Source organism: Aotus nancymaae, unplaced genomic scaffold (genome assembly GCF_030222135.1).
Source record: "Aotus nancymaae isolate 86718 unplaced genomic scaffold, 86718_ANA_hifiasm-v0.15.2.pri h1tg000016l, whole genome shotgun sequence".
Taxonomy (NCBI): Eukaryota; Metazoa; Chordata; class Mammalia; order Primates; family Aotidae; genus Aotus; species Aotus nancymaae.
Window position 1 is genome coordinate 77,963,581 of NW_026988428.1, and position 23,857 is coordinate 77,987,437.

Below are 23,857 nucleotides of genomic sequence, written 5' to 3' on the forward strand. Positions count from 1 at the left end.
AAAAGAGAGAAAGCATAGAGAGGTCCGGAGGGTCAAGTAAGCTTTTGCTTAAGTGACAAATTTAATTTGCACACAGTTAGTCTATATATCTTTGTCCTACTTCATTTGCAGGAACAGACACCAATATCTCATACATCAAAGGGAACAGAAAGTCCTGGGATACAAGCTTAGGCAGCAGATAACACAATAGTAAAATCAGGTACATAATCTGATACAATCAAGTCATCCAGACCGGTCTCATTATCAGGTTGGGGAAAGCTAAAGTTAAAAAGTTAACTATCTATGCAGGGCACCAGAGAGGCAGTAAGCCTGTTAACTGTGCAAACAGCAGTCACAAGAACAAGCACAGGACCCAGCAAATGGGTAGACAAAGTCATAAAAAGCAGAAACAGAAAATAAACACAATGTCTTCTCAGACCACATAGGTATCACCTTATCGTCTAGCAAAGTTGCTTTTAGATATCCTTTGATCTCAGTTTAACTTTCCCCGATCTCGACTGCCTCCAATGAGAAACTGTGTCCGGGCTCAAGCTCACCATATGGCGAGGCCCAATTCCGAGGGGCCTCACATGGGAGCGATCCCCACAGGTGGGGTGTGGTGGCTGACGTCTATAATCCCAGCACTTTGGGAAGCCAAGATAGGAGAATCACATGAGCCCAGGAATCTGAAACCACCCTAGATTACAAAGTGAGACCCTGTCTCTATAGAAAAGAAGAAACTTAAAAAAAAAAAGCATCACCACCACTTGAAACAGGAATTGACTTCATCAGAAAGCAAAGTGTGGCGTTGGTCATGTTGGGGTCACCACCTGAGACGTTGATCACCACCTGCAGGATTCTGTCCTGCAAACTCTGACTCTGAGGCAGATGAACAAATACACTGAAACACAAAAAGTACAGTGAACGAGTGGGCTAGGGAGGTTGTCAGCTGCTCTCAGAGGGCCATTGCAGCTACCCGACCCCATACTACATGTTGTTCTCATGTTTATTCAGTATAGATTTAATGACAGAGGATCTAAGTCAACACACTTGTGGATAATTAACATGGTTAAAAGAGTGGTTTTACAAATGATAAAAGCTTTGATTCCTAGGGGGCCCAGAACCAACACCATTAACCTCCCCCTGAGAAGGCCAAGGCCATCTGCACAAAGTTTACATGAATAAACAAGTAGTTCGAGTAGAGACAAAGGAATGTGGGGTAAACAGACTTAACAGGGGAAGCTTCTGTTATCCCTAATCTTCACCCTGTGACCTAATAATGCTTTAAGGTAAGGACCAGCTGCCTTCAGTCTGTCCCGTGATTACAAGTTAATGAAAACCTTTCGGCCTTCCAAAAGGTTTGAGATTATAACCTTACAATTTTCCCTAATATTTCCCTTAATATTTTGCCAACCACCCTGAGTGAATGCCAACAGCAAAGCGATACTACAACTTAATATTAAGCTCTCAGTAGATGTTTTATTTGGCTTAGAGGAAGAGGAATTTAATATCCTAGTATAAAAAACACAAAAGAAGCAGTTTGAGCAGCTAGCCTGCCTTATCAAAAATAACAAAGTTTCAGCTTTGAATCAGTGTCAATTATGGATGTGAATAATAAATATAATTAAAGGAGAGTTTTATTATGTAATAAGAAGCCATAATGAAAGTATATATGTGCTTTCACTTATGAAGTTATGCTTGCCAGCTACAGTTTTTGAAACAAATATCATTTTTGTTATTGTGATAAATACCTTTATTAATGTTATACTGTTGATTAATAAATTCTTACTTGCTTTTTACCTTAATGTGCAACTTTCTAGCAGATAGAAACTAGTATGAAAAAGGTAGCCTGTGATTCTTTGAATTGTCACATTGTAAATATAATTGGCTAACTTCTTTTTTCTATGCCAAGCCTACTTAGTTGTACTCTTAACACTTTAAGGCTATTTAGATCAGAAGAAATCTGAATGTCTAAGGCCAGGCACACTGTCTCACCTCTGTAATTCCAGCACTCTGGGAGGCTGAGGCAGGTGGATCACTTGAGGTCAGGAGTTTGAGACCAGCCTGGCCAACATGGTGAAACCCTGTCTCTACTAAAAATACAAAAATTAGCTGGGTGTGGTGGTGCACGCTTGTAATCCCTGCCACTTGGGAGGCTGAGGTGGGAGGATCACTTCAACCTGGGAGGAGGTGATTGCAGTGAGTCATGATATCACCACTGCATTCCAGCCTGGGTGACAGAGTGAGACTCTGTCTCAAAAAAAGAAAAGAAAAGAAACTTGGATGTCTAGGGTGGAAATGCTTGTTCAGCTGTAGTTAATTAGCAAATGATGAAATCTGTAAAATATTCTATTTCTGTAGTTGTTAAATGAAGATTTATCTAATATCCCCAAATAAGTATTTATTAACATATTACATATAATTTATTATTGTATATTTTGTTACTATATACCATTTTATATATTTTATATAGTGAAAAGCATTTATTCAAATTATCAACATATGTTATAAAATAGTGTTGCTATCTGTAATTGTTGTTTTGAGGGACTCAGGATCACCTTTAAGCTTGCTGATTTGCTAGAAGGATTTCATAAGACCCAGTAGCAGGCTATACTACCATTATGGTTCGTCACAGCAAAAGGTGTAGAGTAGGAGCAACAAGGAAAAAAATGTGCAGAAAGATCAGGCAAAGACTTCCAAGTCCTCTGTCTGGGATTGCACAGAATTTGAATTTTCTCCGGCTTATTAACCTCAGAGACTTGTGCCAAGAGTCTTTTCCCAGAGAAGCCTGATTGAGTCTGAGGGTCTGAGGTTTTTTGGAGGTCTGGTCACATAGTGACATTTTTCTACATAACTGGCCATGGCATTGGAAACGCAGGATCCCAACAGTGAAACCCAAGTGTGCATCATCAATCAATATTTATGCAAAGCAATCCTGATGAACTAATATAACACAGTTCACTGTTCAGAGTGTGTATAAGAGAATTAATTGTTAACATGACCTTCCAAGGGCAACATTCCTGATAACTAACCAAGTCTCAGTTATGGTTCCAACTTCCCTTGGAGAGATGTGCAAGGAATGAACAACCAGCTCTTCTGTGTTAACTCTTTCTTCACATTTGCTGAAGTGTGCCTTTCCAGTATATTACCGTTTCATTACAAAAAGACTACAAAGCCAATATCTTTGCTCTCTTGAAATTTTCTTAGTGTTTGCTTATTGAGACTGGTCATTTTGGGAAGTAACACGTGATTAGCTAAGTTTTTAATAAAATACATTTCTAGTATTAACCATTTGATACAATTTTTTTAAATGATTTCAAACTGAAGACTTCAGTAATATGTGTAAACACAGATAGAAATGTGTCTCTGATTAGATAAGATTTCAGATATAATGTTTTCTCAGAAAAAAATGTAAAGATACGTGTGTGTGTGTGTGTGTGTGTGTGTGTGTGTGTCCATTTCCACCTAGTGGCATAGAAATATTAAGGTTGCGGGGAGGGTAGGAAAAAAAAAAGAAATAATAAGGTCTGCAGTCAGACAATCTGGAGCCAGTTACTTAATAGTGGTGCTTTGACAAGTTACTGGGCACCTTAGATTTTTCTCCTATAAAATAGAGCTAGTACTTACTATGTAGAAATATTGCAAAGAGTAAATGTGTTAATGCATGTAAAGCATTTAGCACAGAGACTGATAGGAATAGTGTTAGCTATCATAGTTATCTTTTAAATGTGTTTAATAGTTACTGAAATATTTTATTCATCAAAAAAGAGTCTATTCAGGAAACTACTCATAGTCTATGATAATAGATAAATTGTATCTGTCAGCTTATGATCAATAAAAACCATAATGTATCATTAAATCATTGCTTGTAGATCTCGACCTGTATAATAAGCATTTAATGATATACATTTTCCTCTGAGTACTGCTTTGGCTGCATTCCATAAATTGTCATGTGTTGCATTTTTATTTCATGTAGTTCCTTATTTCCTTTTGGGTCCTGGGTTAGTTAGTAATTTGTTTAATTTCATAATATTTGGGGATTTTGCAAATTTTTTATTATTGATTTTTTTCATTTAATGCTATTGGGTTTAGAAAATATCCTCTGTATGACTTTGTTACTTTTATATAAATTAGATGTGTGTTATAAAGCCCCATATATATTTATATCTTAGTAAATGTATCACTACACTTGAAAAGAGTATGTATTCTACTCTTGGGTGTAATGTTTTATAAATGTCAATATAGCATGGTTCATAGTGTAATTTGGATTATTTGTTTACTGATTATTGCCTTTTGCTGTAGTGGTTTTATCTATTACTAAGAGTGATATAATTGTAAATCTATTTTTTCCCTTTAATTTGGCAGTCTTGCTTCATATGTTTTTGACACTGTATTGCATGGTTTTTTTTAAATAATGTATAATTTGTAATCTTGCCATAGTTTTATCATTATAGAGGTTCCCTCTTTGTCTCTCTTTCTGATATTAACATAGAGCAGCATTTTTATGCTTACTGTTGCATGTTACTTTTTTTAGCTTTTTAGTTTCATTCTGTGTTTTTGTATTTAAAGTGAATCTGTAAGAGAAAAAAACATCATATTTCTTGATTTGTTGTGGTGTTATCTCATCTGATAATCTCTATATTTTGATAGGAGTTTTTAGACCAGTTATAGTTAATATAATTATTTATAGGATTGTGCTTAGGTCTGCTATTTTGCTGTTTTCTGTTGGTTTCATCTGTTTTCTTTTCTTGTTGGTTTCTGTGTGCTTTTTTCCTGCTTTATTTTGTATCAGTTTTTTTTTTAAAGCATTCTGTCTTAATACCTCTGTTATCTTTCTAGGTTGCTCTCTCTCTATGTATTTGTGTATTTTTGTGTGTTTTAGGGGTTGTTCTAGAGTTTACAGTATGTGTTTGAATCTTAATTATATAACCTTGCAACTGTATGTGTGCATTTACCTCCTTAATGCAGTTGCTTTCCTTAAATATGTTCATGTTTTCACATGTATTGTGGTCTTATTTGCACATATATGAAATTATTTTTAATCTACATGTTGTAGATATCTAAGTATATATATTTTTAATTGTTGCCTTATACAATTTTAAAGAAATTAAGAACAGAGAAGAAATATAATCTTAATATTTGTACTTACGTTTGCCTTTTCTGGTCCTCTTTTTCCTGTGATCCAAGTTGGTATTTCCTTTCAAACTGAAGTATTTCCTTGTGCTCATCTGTGCAGTGTAGATCTACTAGTGATGCTTTCTCTTGGTTTTTTAATACCTAAAAAATGTACGTTTGTGTCTTTTGTCTCCTTTTCTCAAGGAGAGCTTCATTGTATATAGAATTCTTAGCTTAAAGGGTTTTTTTTTAAATCAGTATTTTGAATATATTGTTCCAGTGTCTTTTTGCTTCCATAGTTTCTAACCAGTAGTTAGCAGTTAGTCTTTACTCACGTGTAACATGTAATTTTCTCTGTTTACTTTCAAAATGTTTTATTATTGGTTTTCAATATTTTTACTATGATGTGTATACTTATGGATTTCTTAGTGTTTCTTCTGCTTGAGGTTCATTAAACCTCTTGGATTTGTAAGTAAATGTTTTCTACCAAATGTGGGAAGTTTTGGTTATTACACAATTCTTTTTTAGCTCTTTGTTTCTTCTCATTTAGGGTTTTGCTGAACTGTTTCTTATTGCACAAATTTCAGGGTTTTTTTTGTATTTTCTTCTGTTTTTCTTTCTGTCCTATGGACTAGAAAATTTATATTGATCTAGCATCAATTTCATTTGAGTTTTTCCTGCCCCAGGCAATCTGCTTTTACGCTTACATAATTTTTATTTTAGTAATTATTTTTTCAGCTCTATTATTTATATTTTTTTCAGTTTCTTTTTCTCTTGTGAAATTTCCTGTTTGTGCATTCATTATTATTAAATTATTTGAACTTTTTTTTTTTTTTGAGTTGGAGTCTCTCTCTGTCATCTAGGCTGGAGTATAGTAGTGCAATCTCAGCTCATTGCAGCTTCCATTTTTCTGGGTTCAAGTGATTCTGCTGCCTTAGCCTCCCAAGTAGCTGGGACTACAGGTGCCTGCTACCATGCCCAGCTAATTTTTGTAATTTTAGTAGAGATGGGGTTTCACTGTGTTGGCCAGGCTGATCTTGAACTCGCAACCTGTGATCCACCTGCCTCAGTCTCCCAAAGTGCCAGAAATACAGACTTGAGCCACTGTGCCTGGCCTTGAACATATTTTTAATAGCTGCTTGCAAGTCTTATCTGCTGAATGTAATATCTGGTTCTGCTTAGATTCAGTTTGTATTATTTTTCGTCCTAAGTTAGTTCCACTTTTGAAAACTGGACCTTACAGATGATATGTTGTAGTGAATGATTATTTTACATTCATTGACGATTTTTGGGATTTTTTAGTTTGGGATTTTATAGGTTTTTGGTGTTTGTAAATAATCCATTTTCTGTGAAAGCATTATTATAGAAAGATATATAAGAATTAGAATTCCATTATTGTCTTGAGATTGGTTCTGGATATTCTAAAATCAAGGAATTATTTTCTTTAATTTATCAACTTGAGTTTTGCAGATGAAAGCCTTTATCATTTGGAATTGACTTCAGTATATTAAAGTAAATTGTGATTATTAGTTATTAAGCAGTTGCTATGTATCATATATTGTGTTAAGCCCCTTATATACACATTTGGATTAATCCTCACAATATCCTCAATATTCAGATATTGGAACTTGAGATAAGTACCTATCTGAATCAGATAGCTAATAAGTGAGAACTATAAGACACACTCAACCTTTCTGACTTCAGAGTCCTGCCTCTTTAGATCTATATTGTCTTACCTTCCTTGTCAGTTGCTATCATGTGATTTTTAAAGGTTTTTCTTTTAATACTAATATTTCTAATGATTTTTGGAAGATGGGTTGATTGGTCAACTTGGATGTACAGTTAAATAGCATAGTGTACTGTATCATTTCATACCATACCATACTGTTTTTTAAAGCAAAAACTTTAGATTGTTTTCTGTAACTCAATTCTAGCTTTAAAGATTGCCTTTGGTGTTTTGGTGGATTAATATTGATAATTCAGAGTAGTATTGATCAACATTTTAAACGTCACAAAATGAAAAATGTGTTGAATCACTTTATTTGCTGTATGCAACAGCTTAATTTTTTAAATAAAACTTCTTGAATTTCTTTTGAAAATTATATTTAGTATGGTAGATGTTTAACTCATGAGTATCCTGGGGCATTTGTCTGACAAACTCTGTTTATTCAGGTACAGCCATTTACGGGTCCAGATTGAACCAGGTTACTCATTAGTCTCATTTTACCTCACTTATCATTGCAGTTTTTAACATGTATATCTGCCAGAGTTTTCTTTGCAAAATGTATAAGTTTTGTTTTTCAGAGCGGAAAAGCCACTAGCAGTGATTCAAGTGGTGTCATTGATCTCACAATGGATGATGAAGAGAGTGGAGCTTCACAAGGTACTTCAATAGTAATTGTACAAGGAATGCTTTGATATCACTTCTTTTTGTCTTAATATAGTACAATATTCTACGAAGATAGATGTTTACAGCATTGTGCTTGGTTTATTTGTGTTCTTTTCGGAATGGAAGGGTTTTAGATTAGAATTTTAAAATAAGGCCAGGTACAGTGGCTCATAACTATAATCTCAGTGCTTTGGGAGGCAGAGGCAGGAGGATTGAGGCAAGAGGCCAGGAGTTTCAGACCAGCCTGGGCAATGCAGTGAAACTCCATCTCTACAAACAATTTAAAAATTAGCTGGGTGTGTTTGTGGTCCCAGCTACATGGGAGGCTGAGGCAGGAGGATAGCTTGAGCCTGGGAGGTTGAGGCTGCCATGATCTGTGTTTTTACCACTGCATTCCAGCCTGGGTGACAGAATGAGGCCCTGTCTCAAAAAAAAAAAAAAAAAAAAGAAATCAAATCTTAAATGAATGTACAATCTGTAGAGGAAAACAGCAATTAAGAGAATGTTGTAATTTGTGGAATACCTCTGTTTTTGTATCTGTTATTTTACTTGAACCTTGCAAAAATGCTGTAATACTCATTTTAGACTTGAGGAAACTTGTTAGTCTTAGAAAAAGTCAGGACTCAGTAAGGGTCTTGGGAGTCAAATGCAACTCTTCTGTCTCTACATTAAAGGTTCTTTTTCTCTCTGTTTATGTTTCATTGTAGATACTGTATTTAAGTGTGTATACATTTAATTTTGGTCATTTGAATACATTTCTTTTATTTAACATTATATAAATAAAAATAGAAGTAATTTTAAAAAACATTCACATCCAAAATAATAATATTCTGAGTTATAATATTTAGAAACTATAAACCATATTTCTAGTTATTCTGCAGTGTTAATAGGTGTTTCATGAATACAGAGTTCCATGGTTAAACATGCTTAGGAAATGCTGAGTTTAAAGTTAAATTGATTTTTTTCTTAATGCAGACTTCTCTGAGCCTTTACTATGCTAATTTATAATGTAAATGAATAATTTAAGATATAAAATATTTCCCAAACTTACTTGTCTATGCAAAATAATGTTCACATACATATCTGTAAAACTCTGATGATTATTAATGCATGTGGAAAATATCATATGCTGAGTTACTTATTATCTTAAAGACATTACAATTTTTTTAAACACCAAAATATTTTAAAAGTAATATTTTAGGGAGTCAGTCTAGTTGGGCTTAGGAAAACAAAAGTTAAATAGCTATAAAATTGGTTATATGACAGTAAAGTCAGTTTTGTTATTTAAAACTGAATTGAGAAATTTATGCCATCCTTCATCCGGATTGAACTAAAGACAGTATGATTATTCTTTAAAAGTTTCAAATTGTCTTTGCTGCTTTCACTGTTTTTTTTATAGAGAGCCATGACTCTTATAATGGATCCCTAAAGAAAAAAAATACAGGTTTTTGAGAGGACACAGGCACGCCTACTGAATTAAAAAGTAAAGTCTGCAAAGTTTGTTTTCGGTGCTCTCACCATTTCCCTAGCATCCATGCCTCATGCAGTCTCTCTGTTGCTCCACCTTTGGGTCTGTCTCAAATTCTCACATTCTTAAAGTACACTGTTTTCCAATGGCAAAGTATCCATTGGAAAAAGCTTTGGGTTTTATTTACATTTAGTGCGGAATTCTATAGTACAGAAATTGATGGGGATTATTTTGGATAGAAGCACTTTCGGGTCACCATCTTCATAGTGGTTTCCTATTTTAAAGAGTTTTTTTCTAAGATGCAAATATTTATTTCATAGGCTATTGAAGCCCTTTTTTGAGATTAGTCATTCTTCGTGTATTTTAAAGACTATATAGTAATGATAACCAACCATCTGTTATTAAAGAACCTAAATAATTGTAGTAATTCAAGATCACAGAGAAAACTCATCAATTTATAGATATTTGTCTAGAAGAGTGCCCTTCATATAGATATGTAGATTATATATTTATGCAAGTAATTATTCTATTTGACATATTATATTGAATTTACAAGATTACTTCTGAATTTCTGTAAATGTGAATTAGAATCTGTGATAGAACCACCAGCGAATTACATGTTCTTAACTCAGTTTTCAAATCAGCAAAAATACATGTAAGCAAAATAGAAATAAATTGTTCTCTTAGAGGTAAATGTGACATCCAAATGGCAAGCAAAAGTAAAATTTACCCATAGAAGAAAGACTTGTATTTCCTAATTTTTTTCTTGTCAGTTGTAATATATCACTTTTAACTAACAGACCCCAAAAAGGTAAATCACACTCCTGTATCAACCATGAGTTCTTCTCAGCCTGTGTCACGACCACTGCAACCCATACAACCAGCACCGCCTCTTCAACCATCTGGGGTGCCAACAAGTGGACCATCTCAGACCACCATACACTTACTACCTACAGGTAAATTTATTGAATCATTGAGTAGAAGCTTTAGTTTTGCCTGCAGAAAACTATGACTATGGAGTTAAGTGGAAAGATAAGACAGAAAATTAAGAACAATTCTTACTGCTACTTTGAGGACTACCGCGTATGTCTTGTTGAAGGCAGTATAACTTAGTTTTGCTGTCTTAAGTAGCAGCACTGGTAAAGAATGATTATAGAGAAAACTTAAAGTATATATTTATTTAACATTATGTAAGTAAAAATAGATGTAATTTTTAAAAGCATTCACATCCAAAATAATATTCTGAGTTATAATATTTAGAAACTTTAAACTATATTCCTAGTTATTCTGCAGTGTTAACACCACAAAGTTCCATCATTAAATATGCTTGGGAAATGCTGAGTTTAAAGTTAAATTGATTTTTTTCCTTAATGCAGACTTGTCTGAGCCTTTACTATGCTAATTTATAATGTAAATCTCCAAGAATGATTTAAGATATAAAGTATTTCTCAAACTTACTTGGCTGTACAAAATAATGTTCACATATATATCTATAAAACTTTGGTGATTAATGAATGTGGAAAATAATATTATTCTGAGTTATATTTTTGAGACCAGCCTGGACAATGTAGTGAAAACCCTGTTTCTACAAAAAATTTAATATTAGCAGATTTGTTATCTGCCACAGCAAATGTTCTGTAAACTGCAGAAATGAGTGTAGTTTCTTCGGAAGGGGTGGATATAATGACTTATTCTGAGTGTGACCAAGAAGTTATAATTGATCGACCAAGAATTTTTACACGTGTCTTATCTCGAAATAGCTTTAACTAGTCTAACACTACCATCAGGAAGCATATGCTTGCTACCTTTCAAGAAACTGTAAATTTAACATTTTCAAAATTTAGTCTGTATCTTCTAAACTGTTCAGAAACCCATCAAGATGGTTCGTCTTCTGTAAAACAGTCCATTTGCTTGAAGACTTAACTGCACAGTACTTATATAAGTACTCTTCTCATTAAGGAAAACATTGAATTAAAGTGGGGTTTTATCCAGTGAAATTTATACCTAAAACACCAGGTAACTTGTAGGAATCAGGATATTTTCCAAAGTTACTTAGCAAACTATTGTTAATCTTTGAGTTATGAAATTATTGTTGATGCAGTAAATGCATGGTTGTTTTGGTAGGGGCTATTTAGATTTGTTGAATCTATCAGTTAAAATAATTTCCTATCAGTTAAAATAAATTTTACCTTGTTGGCATTGCCAGGCAAAAGAATGTGCTAATGAAACTTTATTTCTGGTGTGTAGATCTTACATTGGTTCTCATATTTCAATACCATTGTTCTATCTAAGTCGGCAGTTATTAGTAAGTTCAGCCTTGGGAGTTGTGTGATCTTTCTTTACATATATACAAAGTTATGATAATAGTCATCAAAATTAGATACTTTGGAAGGAAATGTCATTATTCAAACCCATGGGCAGCATAGATTATGAAATGGGGAGTGAAGAGATAAAGAGATAAGTGTTCTTTCTTGTCAAAACTTTCTTCCCCTTTTCTGAAAACTCACATTGAAAGTTAGGATCTGTAAAGACTGAAGAGTCTTTAGTAAAGAAACCTTTTTATCTTTGTTATAGCCAATATTTTCCTCCAAATTTATTTTGTTATAGAACCCATTTTTTCATATGAAAGATTTATTATTTTTTATTAATATTATTATTTTTTATTAATATAGTTACTACATGGCCATTTGTAAAATGTGGTTCTAATTCAGAGAGTTGTTAACAAGAAACTGTTACTTACAAATCATTATTGTATCCTGGGCATAGTGGCTCATGCCTGTAATCCCAGCACTTATGTAGGCTGAGGCACGTGGATCATGAAATCAGGAGTTCGAGACCATCCTGGCCAACATGGTGAAACTACCTCTCTACTAAAATACAAAAAAATAAATCAGCTGGACCTGGTGGTATGCACCTGTAGTCCCAGCTACTCGGGAGGTTGAGGCAGGGGAATCACTTGAACCTAGGAGGCAGAGATTGCAGTGAGCCGAGATCTGCCACTGCACTCCAGTCTGGGTAACAGAGTGAGACTCTGCCTCAAAAAAAAAAAAAAAAAAAAAAAAAATCATTATTGTAGATACATGCTGTCTGAAAGCTTAGGACTCATTTTTTGATAAACGTTTATTAACATTACTCAAGGTATTAATGCTTTCTGGAAAATACAATAGGAGGAATGCCAGAGTAGAGAAGGAAGAAGTTTGTTTTTTAATGGATTTTATTTACTGTTTTTAAAAAAAGATAGATTGGTTCAGCTAAACAAAATGTGAATTATAATGAGATATTCAGAGATAGGTTGGCTCACTTGAAAAGTAAATGTGTGCTTATGTTCTACAGTTCTGGGAAATAAAAAAAAAAAAAGAAAGAAAAAAGAATAGAAAAATAAATGTGAGTTACCAATAGCCAGTCAGTTTCTTGATTTTTGAGAATACAAAGATACTCTTTTGGATTTATACCCCCTTAGCAGAAGACCTGGAGGGCTTATACTAATTAAAGAACTTTGCTAAGAACAATTAAAATTAGGAAGTTTTTATCTTTTAGTCACTCATGTGACATCATACTCTTAAATCTACACTTTAAAAAAAAAAAAACTTCACATTACTTATTATCTGGTCAAACCAAAGAGTGGGAAGGGAATTGGATATGGTAGAGGTGTTCTTTTCCTTCAAAGCTTGGATTTTAATATTATTAATGTTTATTGGCCCTATCATTTTTATCTTAGAAGATCACAAAAGGAGACTGTTATTTCGATTTCTCTCTTTATCATAGTTAGATTTTATGCAAAGATAACTACCATTAAATACTGTTTGCTTAACGTAGAATTTACTGTATTCTTAATATCTTTTTCTGCCTTGCATTAGCTCCAACTACCGTGAATGTAACACACCGTCCAGTAACTCAGGTGACCACAAGACTCCCTGTACCGAGAGCTCCTGCAAACCACCAGGTGGTTTATACAACTCTTCCTGCACCACCAGCTCAGGCTCCCTTGCGAGGAACCGTTATGCAGGCTCCTGCTGTTCGGCAGGTCAATCCCCAAAATAGTAAGAGACTTTTCTTGTATATGGCCCCAAGATACATGTAGCTCTCTTCAGCATTGAGTTGGAATGGCATATAATCATGTTAAATTTTGCAAAAATTTCTTATAATGTCATATTAAAAGTATTGTTATCAGTTCAAGAGATCTGTACTACAACATGGAAACTATAGTATAGTTGAAAACAGTGTAGTGCATTCTTGAAAATAGCTGATAGAACAGATTTTAAATGTTGTCAGCACACACAAAAAAGGTAAGTATGTGAGAAAGAAAATTAGCTAGATTTAGCCATTCTGCAGTGTATACATATTTCAAAACATAATGTTGTATACTATAAACATATATAATTTTTGTCAATTAAAAATAATTTTCAGAAAAGAAATGGCAGTATAACCAAAAGTAATCTATTTTTCTTCCTTTAGGAGAGTTAACCAGAGAAAATTGTTCATGTATACTAGTTGATTTGTGCTCTGAATGTTGTCTTTAACTTTGTTTATAGCTTGTACTACTATAGTACACAATTGGATATTGATAGATTCTCTATTCTATTAAGAGACACCTTACCTAATTAAAGTGGTATGGTCAATTGTGACTTAGCTCAGATGATGGAAATCATGGTAAAGTCAATGAGAGTTTTAAAGATATGGAAAGTGGCTGAGAAATAAAAGAAGGGAAAATGTTAAAGGAAGCTTGTAGTTTCCTATAGATATCATATATTAGTTACATATATATGTTACATACATGTTCTATATGTATATGACATATATTTTAAAATTATTAACCATATATATATAAGTAGTAGATTATATCATATAAACACAAACTTATATAAAAGGTATATTTAAACTTTAAGGTAAAAAATCAAATAAAATGAACTACCTATGAACTCTTCATCAGGTTAAGAAATAGAAATATTTTAATATCCTGTAATTGCTCTTGTATCCCTGTCTTGACTACATTCCTTTTCCTTTCCATCAAAGATAACCACTGTTCCTGCTTTTCTATTACTCATTCTGCTTTTCTTTATGATTTTGACACCAATATTGATATCATTAAAACATACTATATTAGGGTTCTCTAGAGGGATGGAACTAACAGGAGAGAGATATATATATATAGATATAGATATATATACACACACACACATACATATATACGTATATATATGTTATATAGGTATATACGTGTGTGTGTGTGTATATATATCTATATATATGAAGGGGAGTTTACTAAGTATTAACTGACATGATCACAAGGTCCCACAATAGGCTGTCTACAAGCTAAGGAACAAGGAAAGCCAGTGTGAGTCCCAAAACTGAAGAACTTGGAGCCCATTGTTTGAGGGCAGGAAGCATCCAGCACGGGAGAAAGGTGTAGGCAAGAAGACTAGGCCAGTCTCTCCATTTCCCATTTTTCTGCCTTGTTTTATATTCCATAGCAGCTGATTAGATTGTACCCTCCAGATTAAGGGTGGATCTTACTTCCCCAGCCCACTGATTCAAATGTTAATCTCTTTTGGCAACATCCTCACAGACACACCCAGGATCACTGTTTTGTATCCTTCAATTCAATCAAGTTGACAGTCAGTATTAACCATCACAAGTCTACCCCTTGTCAACTTGAACCCACACATATCTCCTGAGATCATACATATATTTCAAATAAAGAAAGTAATAGGACATTATTACACCTAACCTAATACAACTATCCTTTGTACAACTGAAAACACACCAATCCCCAAGCCAAATACTATTACATAAAGTTAACAATACTTAAATGTTGATAGGAAGTCAATAAATCTTATGTCATATGATAAAGGAAAAGAAAATACATTTTCTTAGTACAAGTGTATATATGCACAAATATGTTTTTAGCAAAAGAGGAGGAAATACTCATGATAATTACAGTCTCCGTTTCTGCAGCTGGTTACATGATCATAGCTGGTATTGATGACTGCCTTCTTCTACTACCCATTCTGTGTTCCCTTTGCCTTCAGCAAGTACCTCAGCTAGTCGTGGTTCTTTTCCTAGTGGAGTGAGCCAATCCTTCATTCCTGAGGGGTCTGGGCCATTTTTAGTGCTGCCTAGATTGGGCTGTTGTAGTTTCCTATTGACCTTAATCACAGGACATGGTAAGACTGAGAGACTCCCTAATGCATCTCCTGTATCCCATGCATACTCTTCCTTACCTCCATAGTAGAGCAGTAGACTGATTTCTTCTTGATAGTCCAGGTTAACCATCACAGCCAACACTGTAACTCTTTTGTTAGCCTGTTGACTTAAAGGTAGGAGGAGCTCAAAGTGTCAAGGTGGCAATCTTAAGTTCCAGTTTAATGGAATTGTTGTGTCTACTGGTGCCAGCATTCCTCCCTCTAGAACTAAGATCTCTAGCCAGCAGAATGTAATGTCTCAGGAACAGGAAGCAAAAATTTTGCTAGTGGATCACTAGGGATGATGGTGAGTGGTGCCACTTTCACTTCCATCCCTTAATTCCTGGACCCATGAATTCTGGCTATGAGAGAAGCAGCACCATATATTGGACCCTGATTCAGAACATACATGGCCTTCTGGAGAACTTTGCCCCAGCCCTGCAAAGTATTGTCACCTAGTTGGCATTGTAATTGTGACTTCAAAAGGTTATGCTACTGTTCTGTCAATCCAGCTGCTTCAGGAAGATGGGAAACATGGTAAGATGAGTGAACTCCGTGAGCATGACCCCACTCCTGCACTTCTTTTGACATAAAATGAGTGCCTTGGTTGGAGGCAATGCTGTGTGGAATACCATGACAGTGGATAGGGCATTCTGTGAGTCTGTGGATGGTAGTCTTGGTAGAAGCATTGATAGACAAACCCATATCTGGAGTTTGTCTATTCTAGGGAGGACAAACCTCTTCCCTTTCCATGAAGGAAGAGGTCCAATATAATCAACCTGCCACCAGGTAGCTAACTGATCACCTCGAGGAATGGTGTGTCATATTGAGGGCTCAGTGTTGGTCTCTGCTCATGGCAAATTGGGCAGACTCAGCAGTGGCCATAGCCAGGTCAGCTTTGGTAAGTGGAAGTCCATGTTGCTGAGCCCATGGGTCAGTGCCACTGTGGCTGCTTTGTTGATGAGCCCTTTGGGCAACGACAGTGGTGTCTGAGGAAAGAGGCTGAGTGGTATCCACAGAACAGGTTATCCTATCCACTTGCATATTAAAATCCTCCTCTGCTGAGGTCACCTGATTGGTGAGCACTCACAAGGGATACAAATATCTGATTCACAGTTTTTGACCACTCAGCGGGTCCATGCACATCTCTCCTAAATTTTCTTGTCATCAGTTTTCCAATCATACTTCTTCCTAGTCCCTGGTCATTCAGCTACCCCACTGGGTACAGCCCATAAATATACATAATCGTACATATGGGCATTTATCCTTCCCTGCAAAGTGTACAGCCAGATGCACTGCTCAAAGTTCTTCCCACTGTGAAGATTTTCCTTCACTGCTGTACTTTGGGATGTCCTAGAAAGGAGCTGGAGTGCTACAGCTGTGTACTTTGGGTGGTGCCTGCATATGGTGCAGAACCATCTGTGAACCAGGCCCTAGTCATCTCTTCCGCTGTCAGGTGATCATAGGGAACTGCCTATGAGGCCATCCGTACAGGCTGGGGAAGAGAACGCAGGGTGGCAGGAGTGGAGACCATAGGTCTTTGAGCCACTTGCTCATGTAACTTACTGTGCCTTCAGGACCTGCTTGAGCCCAATCACATATATACCACTTCCATTTGATGATAGAATGCTGCTGTCCATGACCCACTTTATGGCTCAGTGGGTCAGAAAGCACCCAGTTCATAACAGTCAGCTCAGGTTGCATGGTGACTTGATGACCCATAGTCAGACGTTCAGTGTCCACCAAAGCCCAGTTAACAGGCCAAGAGCTGTCTCTCAAAAGGAGAGCAGTTACCTGCAGCAGATGGCAGGGCCTTACTCCAAAATCCTGAAGACCTTTACTGTGATTCACATATGGGGGCCTGCCAAAGACTCCAGACACTATCCCCATCTACCAGTGAAACCTCAAGCACCATTGAATCTGCTTGTTCATATGGCCCCAGTGGCAGAGCAGCTTACCCAGAAGGCTGGATCTGTTAACAGAGCCGCCTTCTGTTCTGGATCCCACTCAAAACTGGCAGCCTTTCGGGTCATTTGATAAATGGACCAGAGTAACACACCCAAACGAGGAACGTGTTGCCTTCAAAATCTAAATAGGCCTACTAAATGTTGTGCCTCTTTCTTGGTTGTAGGAAGGACCAAATATAGCAACTTCTCCCTTACCTTAGAAGGAATGTCCTGACAGGCCCCCATACCACTGGACCCCTAGGAATTTTACTGAGGTAGAAAGTCCCTGAATTTCAGTCGGATTTATTTCCCATCCTCTGGCACACAGATGTCTTATCAATAAGTTCAGTGTTTTTGCTACTTCTTTCTCACTTGATCTAGTCAGCACAATGTCCTCAGTGTAGTGGACCAGTGTAATACCTTGTGGGAGCAAAAACCAATCAAGATCTCTCAGAATAAGACAATATGACATAAAGCTGGAGAGGTGATATACCCCTGAGGTAAGACAGTAAATATATGTTACTGTCTTTGCCAGCTGAAGGCAAATTGCTTCTGGTGGGCCTTGTGGATAGGAATGTAGGAAAAGGCGTTTGCCAAATCCATGGCTGCACACCAGATACCAGGAGATGTGTTAATTTGCTCAAGCAATGAAACCACATCTGGTATGGCAGCTGCAATTGTAGTCACCACTTGGTTAAGCTTAGGATAATCCACTGTCATTCTCTAAGATCCATCTGTCTTCTGCATAGGCCAAATGGATGAGTTGAATGTAGATGTGGTGGCAGTCACCACCCCTGCATCTTTCAACTTCTTGATGGTGGCACTAATCTTCTCAATCCCTGCAGGGATGTGATACTGTTTTTGATTTACTATTTTTCTAGGTAGAAGCAGCTGTAATGGCTTCCATTTGGCCTTAATAATAGCCATAATAGCCCTCACCCTACCAGTCAGGGAGCCAATGACAGCCCCTCAGTCAGTTTCCAGACTTGAGACAGTTTACAGACCCAGAACCCCTTGAATGAAGGAGGGGTCAGGTCCACTTGAGGAAGGACCCCAGTAGATTCCCAACAATTTATGCAGTGGATCTTTTTCCCATCCGGAGATCTCTGTCAGCTGCTAAGTATGTTGATGCCAATTATGCATTCTGGCACTGGGAAAATGACCTCAGGATGAGTCTAGGGACGCACTGGACCCACTGTAAGTTGGACCTGAGGTAAAACTCCATTAATTATCTCCATAAGCCCCTACTTTAACTGGAGGACCACAGTGACATTTTGGGTCCCCTGGAATCAGCATCAGCTCAGAGACAGCATTCAGTAGTCTCCGAAATGTCTGATCATTTCCCTTTCCCCAGTGCACAATTACCTTGGTAAAAGGCCAGAGATCTCCTTGGGGAAGGATGGGAGAAAGATTCACTGCATACATTGTCAGTAATCTACTGGGGTCCTTCCTCAAGTGGACGTGACCTCTCCTTCATTCAAGGGGTTCTGGGTCTGCAAATTGTCTCAAGTCTGGAAACTGATTTGAGGGGCTGTCATTCTGTTTTTATTATTCAATTTAGTCTTTTGTCCATTCAACCTAGAAGTTTTCTGGTTTTATAAATTAAGTAGGAATGCAGTAGGCTTCCTATCAGTTTCACCTCTAGGAATACTCTGATTAACTAGCCAATGCCAGAGCTCTACACAAGTGAGACTTTCTGATTGCCACTTTGCCTCTGCTGTCCATTACAATAGGTACTCCCACCTTGCCTTTGACAGTTGAGTGTCACCACTTGGCCTCTGCCACCTCAGGATCCAATTATTTCCATTGTATTTAAATTTTGTAGTTGAGTAACTGTGGTTCCCACCATTAGATCTGACATACAGAGACGAGCAATTACAGAGCTCTTCAAAGATGCAGGTGTTGCCCTTACAAATCTGTTTTGCAAGGCATTGGGCAAGGGTATATCTTCTGGACCCTCCCAGCTGGGATGAGTAGCTCTAAAGTGACTGATCCACCCCACCATCCCAGTCTCCCTTAGTTGTTGGATCCCATCCTCTACATTAAACCAAGGGAGATCAGGCATTTCCAGGTCACTCACAGTGGGCCATCTTTTAATCCATATTTCAACTAACCAAGCAAATGATCTGTTAGACTTTTTTGACTCCCTGAGCTGCAGCATTAAGTGCAGAATCCCTACTTAGTGGGCCCAAATCAAGAAATTCAGCCTGATCTAACTTTATGTTCCTTCCACCATAATCTCATTTCCTTAATATCCATTCCCATTCTTGTTCTCCAGATCTGTGTATTACAAATTAGAGAACTCAAAACAGTTATCTTCAAGTGTAGCACACCTCCTCATAGGTCACACTCTCAACCTCACCTCTAGAGGTTCACCAGGACTTTAGTCTAGTTATAGGTCTAGAAGCAAAGAGAGGTGTTGGGGTGGCTCCTGAGAAGAATCAACATTATTTTGCCAGGCAACTGCATCAGGGGAGGCCATCACTGTTGCCTCATTCAACACAGGTTTTATCTCTCAGACAAAGGTGGAAAGGCTGATGGCAGTATGGGTCAGGGAGCATTTGTTGTCACTACTGGGGATAGGGAAGCTGTTCTAACTTTTTTTTTTGAGACAGAATCTCGCTCTGTCACCTAAGCTGGAGTTCAGTGGCATGATCTCAGGTCACTGCAACCTCTGCCTCCCTGGTTCAAGCAATTCTCCTGCCTCAGCCTGAGTAGCTGGGATTATAGCTGTGTGCCACCACACCCAGCTAAGTTTTGTATTTTTAGTGGAGATGGAGTTTCACCACGCACCATGTTTGCCAGGCTGGTCTCAAACTCCTGACCTCATGATCCGCCTGCCTCAGCCTCCTAAAGTGCTGAGATTACAGGTGTGCACCACTATGCTCGGTCGGAAGCTGTTCTTTCTGGCAAAAAAGGTTCATCAGTGTTTACAAACTCAATGTCCCCAGCTTCATCAGGGTCCTCCCACACACCGCCATTCCAAGTTTCCGGATCCCATTCTTTTTCAATTAATGCTGTCACTTTAACAGTAGATACCTATCGAGGCTGTGCATACATCTTTTGTTGCAGGTCAGCCACTTGCATGATAAGAGCTTGTGTCTGTTTTACCACAATTTCTGCTCTTTATCTACAGAAGATAAGACTCATTCAGGACAGTCTTGGCAGATTTGAGCTTCAGTTTGTTTTTCTGAAGCCAGGAGACAGAATCCCTGATTTCATTATTTTCTTTTATCACTTTGTCCACTGAACTTAGGAACAGCTGACCAGCTTCATTATGTTCACATATGGTCCAAGGTATTATGTATAGGCACTAAACTTGGCCTCTCAGAAGCAGTGAATCAGGAGTATCAAACGCATTTACTTTGTATAACTCTCTAGACAGTTCACCCCAAGGGTTATCAGTGTTCTCTATACTATTAGAATTAGAGTTGTTAGGATTTTTGGGTCTAACCATATTAAGCAGCCAACTCCAGAAACCCCAAAATCAATGAAAGAACTCCATCCTTAATATTCTGCTCCTCTTTACCCTACTTCGGGTACCAACACTTAGGGTTCTCTAGAGGGACAGAGCACACACACACCCTATGTATATATCCAGTATATAATATTTATATGATACATAATATAAACTAATAGGATATATATTATATATGTTATATATATATTACACTAATAGGGTGTATATAAAATATATACTGTATATATAAAGTAATAGGATATAAAGATATGTATATGCTATATATATAAAAACTAATAGGATATCCTGTAGTTTATATACAGTATATGTTTTATTTATATGCATATATTAATATATATAAAGTATATACTTTATTTCTAGTAAATGTTTATATATGTAAAAAGAAGTTTATTAAGTATTAATTTACATAATCTGAAGGTCCCACAACAGGCCAGGCATGGTGGCTCACATCTGTAATCCCAGCACTGTGGGAGGCCAAGGCGGGCAGATCACTTGAGGTCAGGAGTTTGAGATGAGTCTGGCCAATATGGTGAAACGTCATCCCTACTAAAAATACAAAAATTGACTGGGCATGGTGGTGCGTGCCTATAATCCCAGCTACTCGGGAGGCAACAGAGCCAGACTCCATCTCAACAACAACAAAAAAAATTACAAGATTCCACAATAGGCTGTCTGCAAACTGAGGAGCAAGGAAAGCCAGTCTGACTCCCAAAACTGAAGAACTTGTAGGCTGATGTTCCAGGGCAGGAAGCATCCAGCAGGGGAGAAAGATATAGGCTAGGAGGGTAAGGCTAAGTCTCTCCTTTTCATGTTTTTCTGCCTGCTTTATATCTTCTGGCACCTGATTAGATTGTGTCCACCAGATTAAGGGAGGATCTGCCTTCCCAGCCCACTGACTCAAATGTTAATCTCTTTTGGCAACACTCTCGCAGACACATCCAGGATTAATACTTCATATCCTTCAATCAAGTTGACACTCACTGTTAACCATCACACATATGTAGTATTTGGTTTTGCAAAATGTAATAGCAAGGACAAATATAGCTGTTTATAGAAACATAGTAATGCCATCATTAGAAAACAAACTGATTGGAGTCTCTGGATCATAGTTTGGCTTCAACTCTCTCAAGTTTACGAGAGCGTTGTCTGAGAAAATTAATCAGCAAGATTAGAAATGAGTTCTGGGAAACTTGGCTCACCATAGTCAGGGCACCAGGCAGAACTACAGCATGGGCCAGGTACTGAATATATGGCAGGTATATGGTCAGGGTAGTAGGTAGCTCTAAATTTTCTACTTTTCCCTGGTTTATGTCACAGCATTTTTCTGTGGGGTGAAATGAGTATCCTCAACCAATCAGCTGGGCATGGAGAGAATGAGAGGCACCTCATTAATAGATGGCAAATATGACTTATTCTAGCTTTCTGTACTGGTTGAAAAGATGAGACTGAAGAGATTTTTATGAAGATACTGCCATTTTGTGTGTCTTTTGAGTCACACTGCTCCATTATGGCCATTTACCATTTACATGTGGTACACAAGCAATGTTCTAGGATTTGTGTTCATAGTTCTCCTGGTAAGGATCTATTTATTTCTCCCTGTCCTAGACCTCCTGTTGCTTGTGTCTCGTGTTTTTCTCTTTATTTTCTCACTTATTGGTGGCACATATTCTCCAGTGACTACTTGAGAAAGGGTTTATGGCAGTTAGAATTGTTTTTTAGTGCTTGCATATCAGAAAGTTTCTTTATCCATAGGCTGGATGATAGCTTGGCTAAATACGAATAAGACCTTTAGGTTAGAAGTAACTTACTTTTCAAATCTTGAAAGCATTGCTTCACTGACTTCAAATATTTAGTCAGTTTTCTACCAAACTTACAAGAGAATTATCATTTTATCCTGTAATTTTTTTTGTAGGTGTTACGGTTCGAGTGCCTCAAACAACCACATATGTTGTAAACAATGGACTAACCCTGGGATCAACAGGACCTCAGCTCACAGTGCATCATCGACCACCACAAGTGCATGCTGTGAGTGTTGATGCTTGGTTTTGCAAAATTCTCAACTGTAAAGCTACAAAATACTATTGTAGTTGACATTTTTCTTTAAAGTGGTTATATCCAAGGAAAATGTTAGGTCTTTCTGCTTTTCCAGAAGTTTATTTCTAAAAATTGATGTTACCATTATGAAGAAATGTTCCTAGGGATGATGATTATTTGGAATCATTGAATTTGCTTGTGGTGTACAGTGTACAAAAACAGGTCCACAGTGGGGTATATGAAGTGAAATGTAGATCATTTCTAATTTATAGTTAAATTAAAAAGGACATTTTTCATTTTTCCATGTTCTGATTGTGTTCTTTCCCTCTATGCCACGTCTAACTGCTACGTTGTCATCAGCTGTTTTAAAGAATCTAGTGATATTGGGAATTCATTAGTTAAGAGATAATAGAGAGAACCAAAGATTTCTCTGTAAATTTAGCCTCCAAAACAATGTCACATTATCCTGTGACACAATTTTGGCAGTGTTTGGTATGAAATATCATTGTGATGATGATGTTCTAGTGTTAGGAAAGTCAGTAGGGCTTCCTAAATAGAGTCATGTTTTTTCATCATCTGGCTTTAACCTATCTTTGCAGATTTTTTTTTTTGAGACGGAGTTTTGCTCTTGTTACCCAGGCTGGAGTGCAATGGCCCGATCTCGGCTCACCGCAACCTCCGCCTCCTGGGTTCAGGCAATTCTCCTGCCTCAGCCTCCTGAGTAGCTGGGATTACAGGCACGTGCCACCATGCCCAGCTAATTTTTTGTATTAGTAGAGACGGAGTTTCACCATGTTGACCAGGATGGTCTCGATCTCTTGACCTCGTGATCCACCCGCCTCGGCCTCCCAAAGTGCTGGGATTACAGGCTTGAGTGCAGATTTTTTTTCATATACCCTCTGTCCAAGAAAAAGCTAATACTTGTTCCTGTTCACATGCCTTTGCTCTTGCTTTATCTATTGGCTGAAAGGTACATGATTATTTCCACATCTCTGGATCCTGTCTTTCACAGTTCAGTTTAAATATCGCCTTTTTCTTATAAACTGGCCAAGAATATAGTACATATTCAATGTTAATGCTCTTATTTATAAGAATATACTACTATCTTATATTGCAAAGTAACTTAAAAATGAAAGTAGGTTGTATACTCCAGTTTTTTATGATCTTGGCTGCCATACATGATATTTAAAAGTGTTACATCATACTAAAGTGAGAATCTGTAATGTAGATAATTTGATCATAAATTATTTTGTTACAAGGAGC

At 36.9% G+C, this 23,857-nt stretch overlaps 1 protein-coding gene across 9 annotated transcripts in view; it reads left to right on the forward strand.

The window, feature by feature from the left end:
• Positions 1–23,857, forward strand: part of ATF7IP (activating transcription factor 7 interacting protein) — a 138,251-nt gene that overhangs the window by 108,892 nt on the left and 5,502 nt on the right. For all 9 annotated transcript variants that reach the window (XM_012447630.3, XM_012447635.3, XM_064377697.1 and 6 more), the window contains exons 11-14: positions 7,399–7,477; positions 9,752–9,907; positions 12,809–12,991; positions 22,473–22,585. In XM_012447630.3, the coding sequence (XP_012303053.2) occupies positions 7,399–7,477; positions 9,752–9,907; positions 12,809–12,991; positions 22,473–22,585 (531 nt within the window). The remainder of the gene's footprint in view (positions 1–7,398; positions 7,478–9,751; positions 9,908–12,808; positions 12,992–22,472; positions 22,586–23,857) is intronic.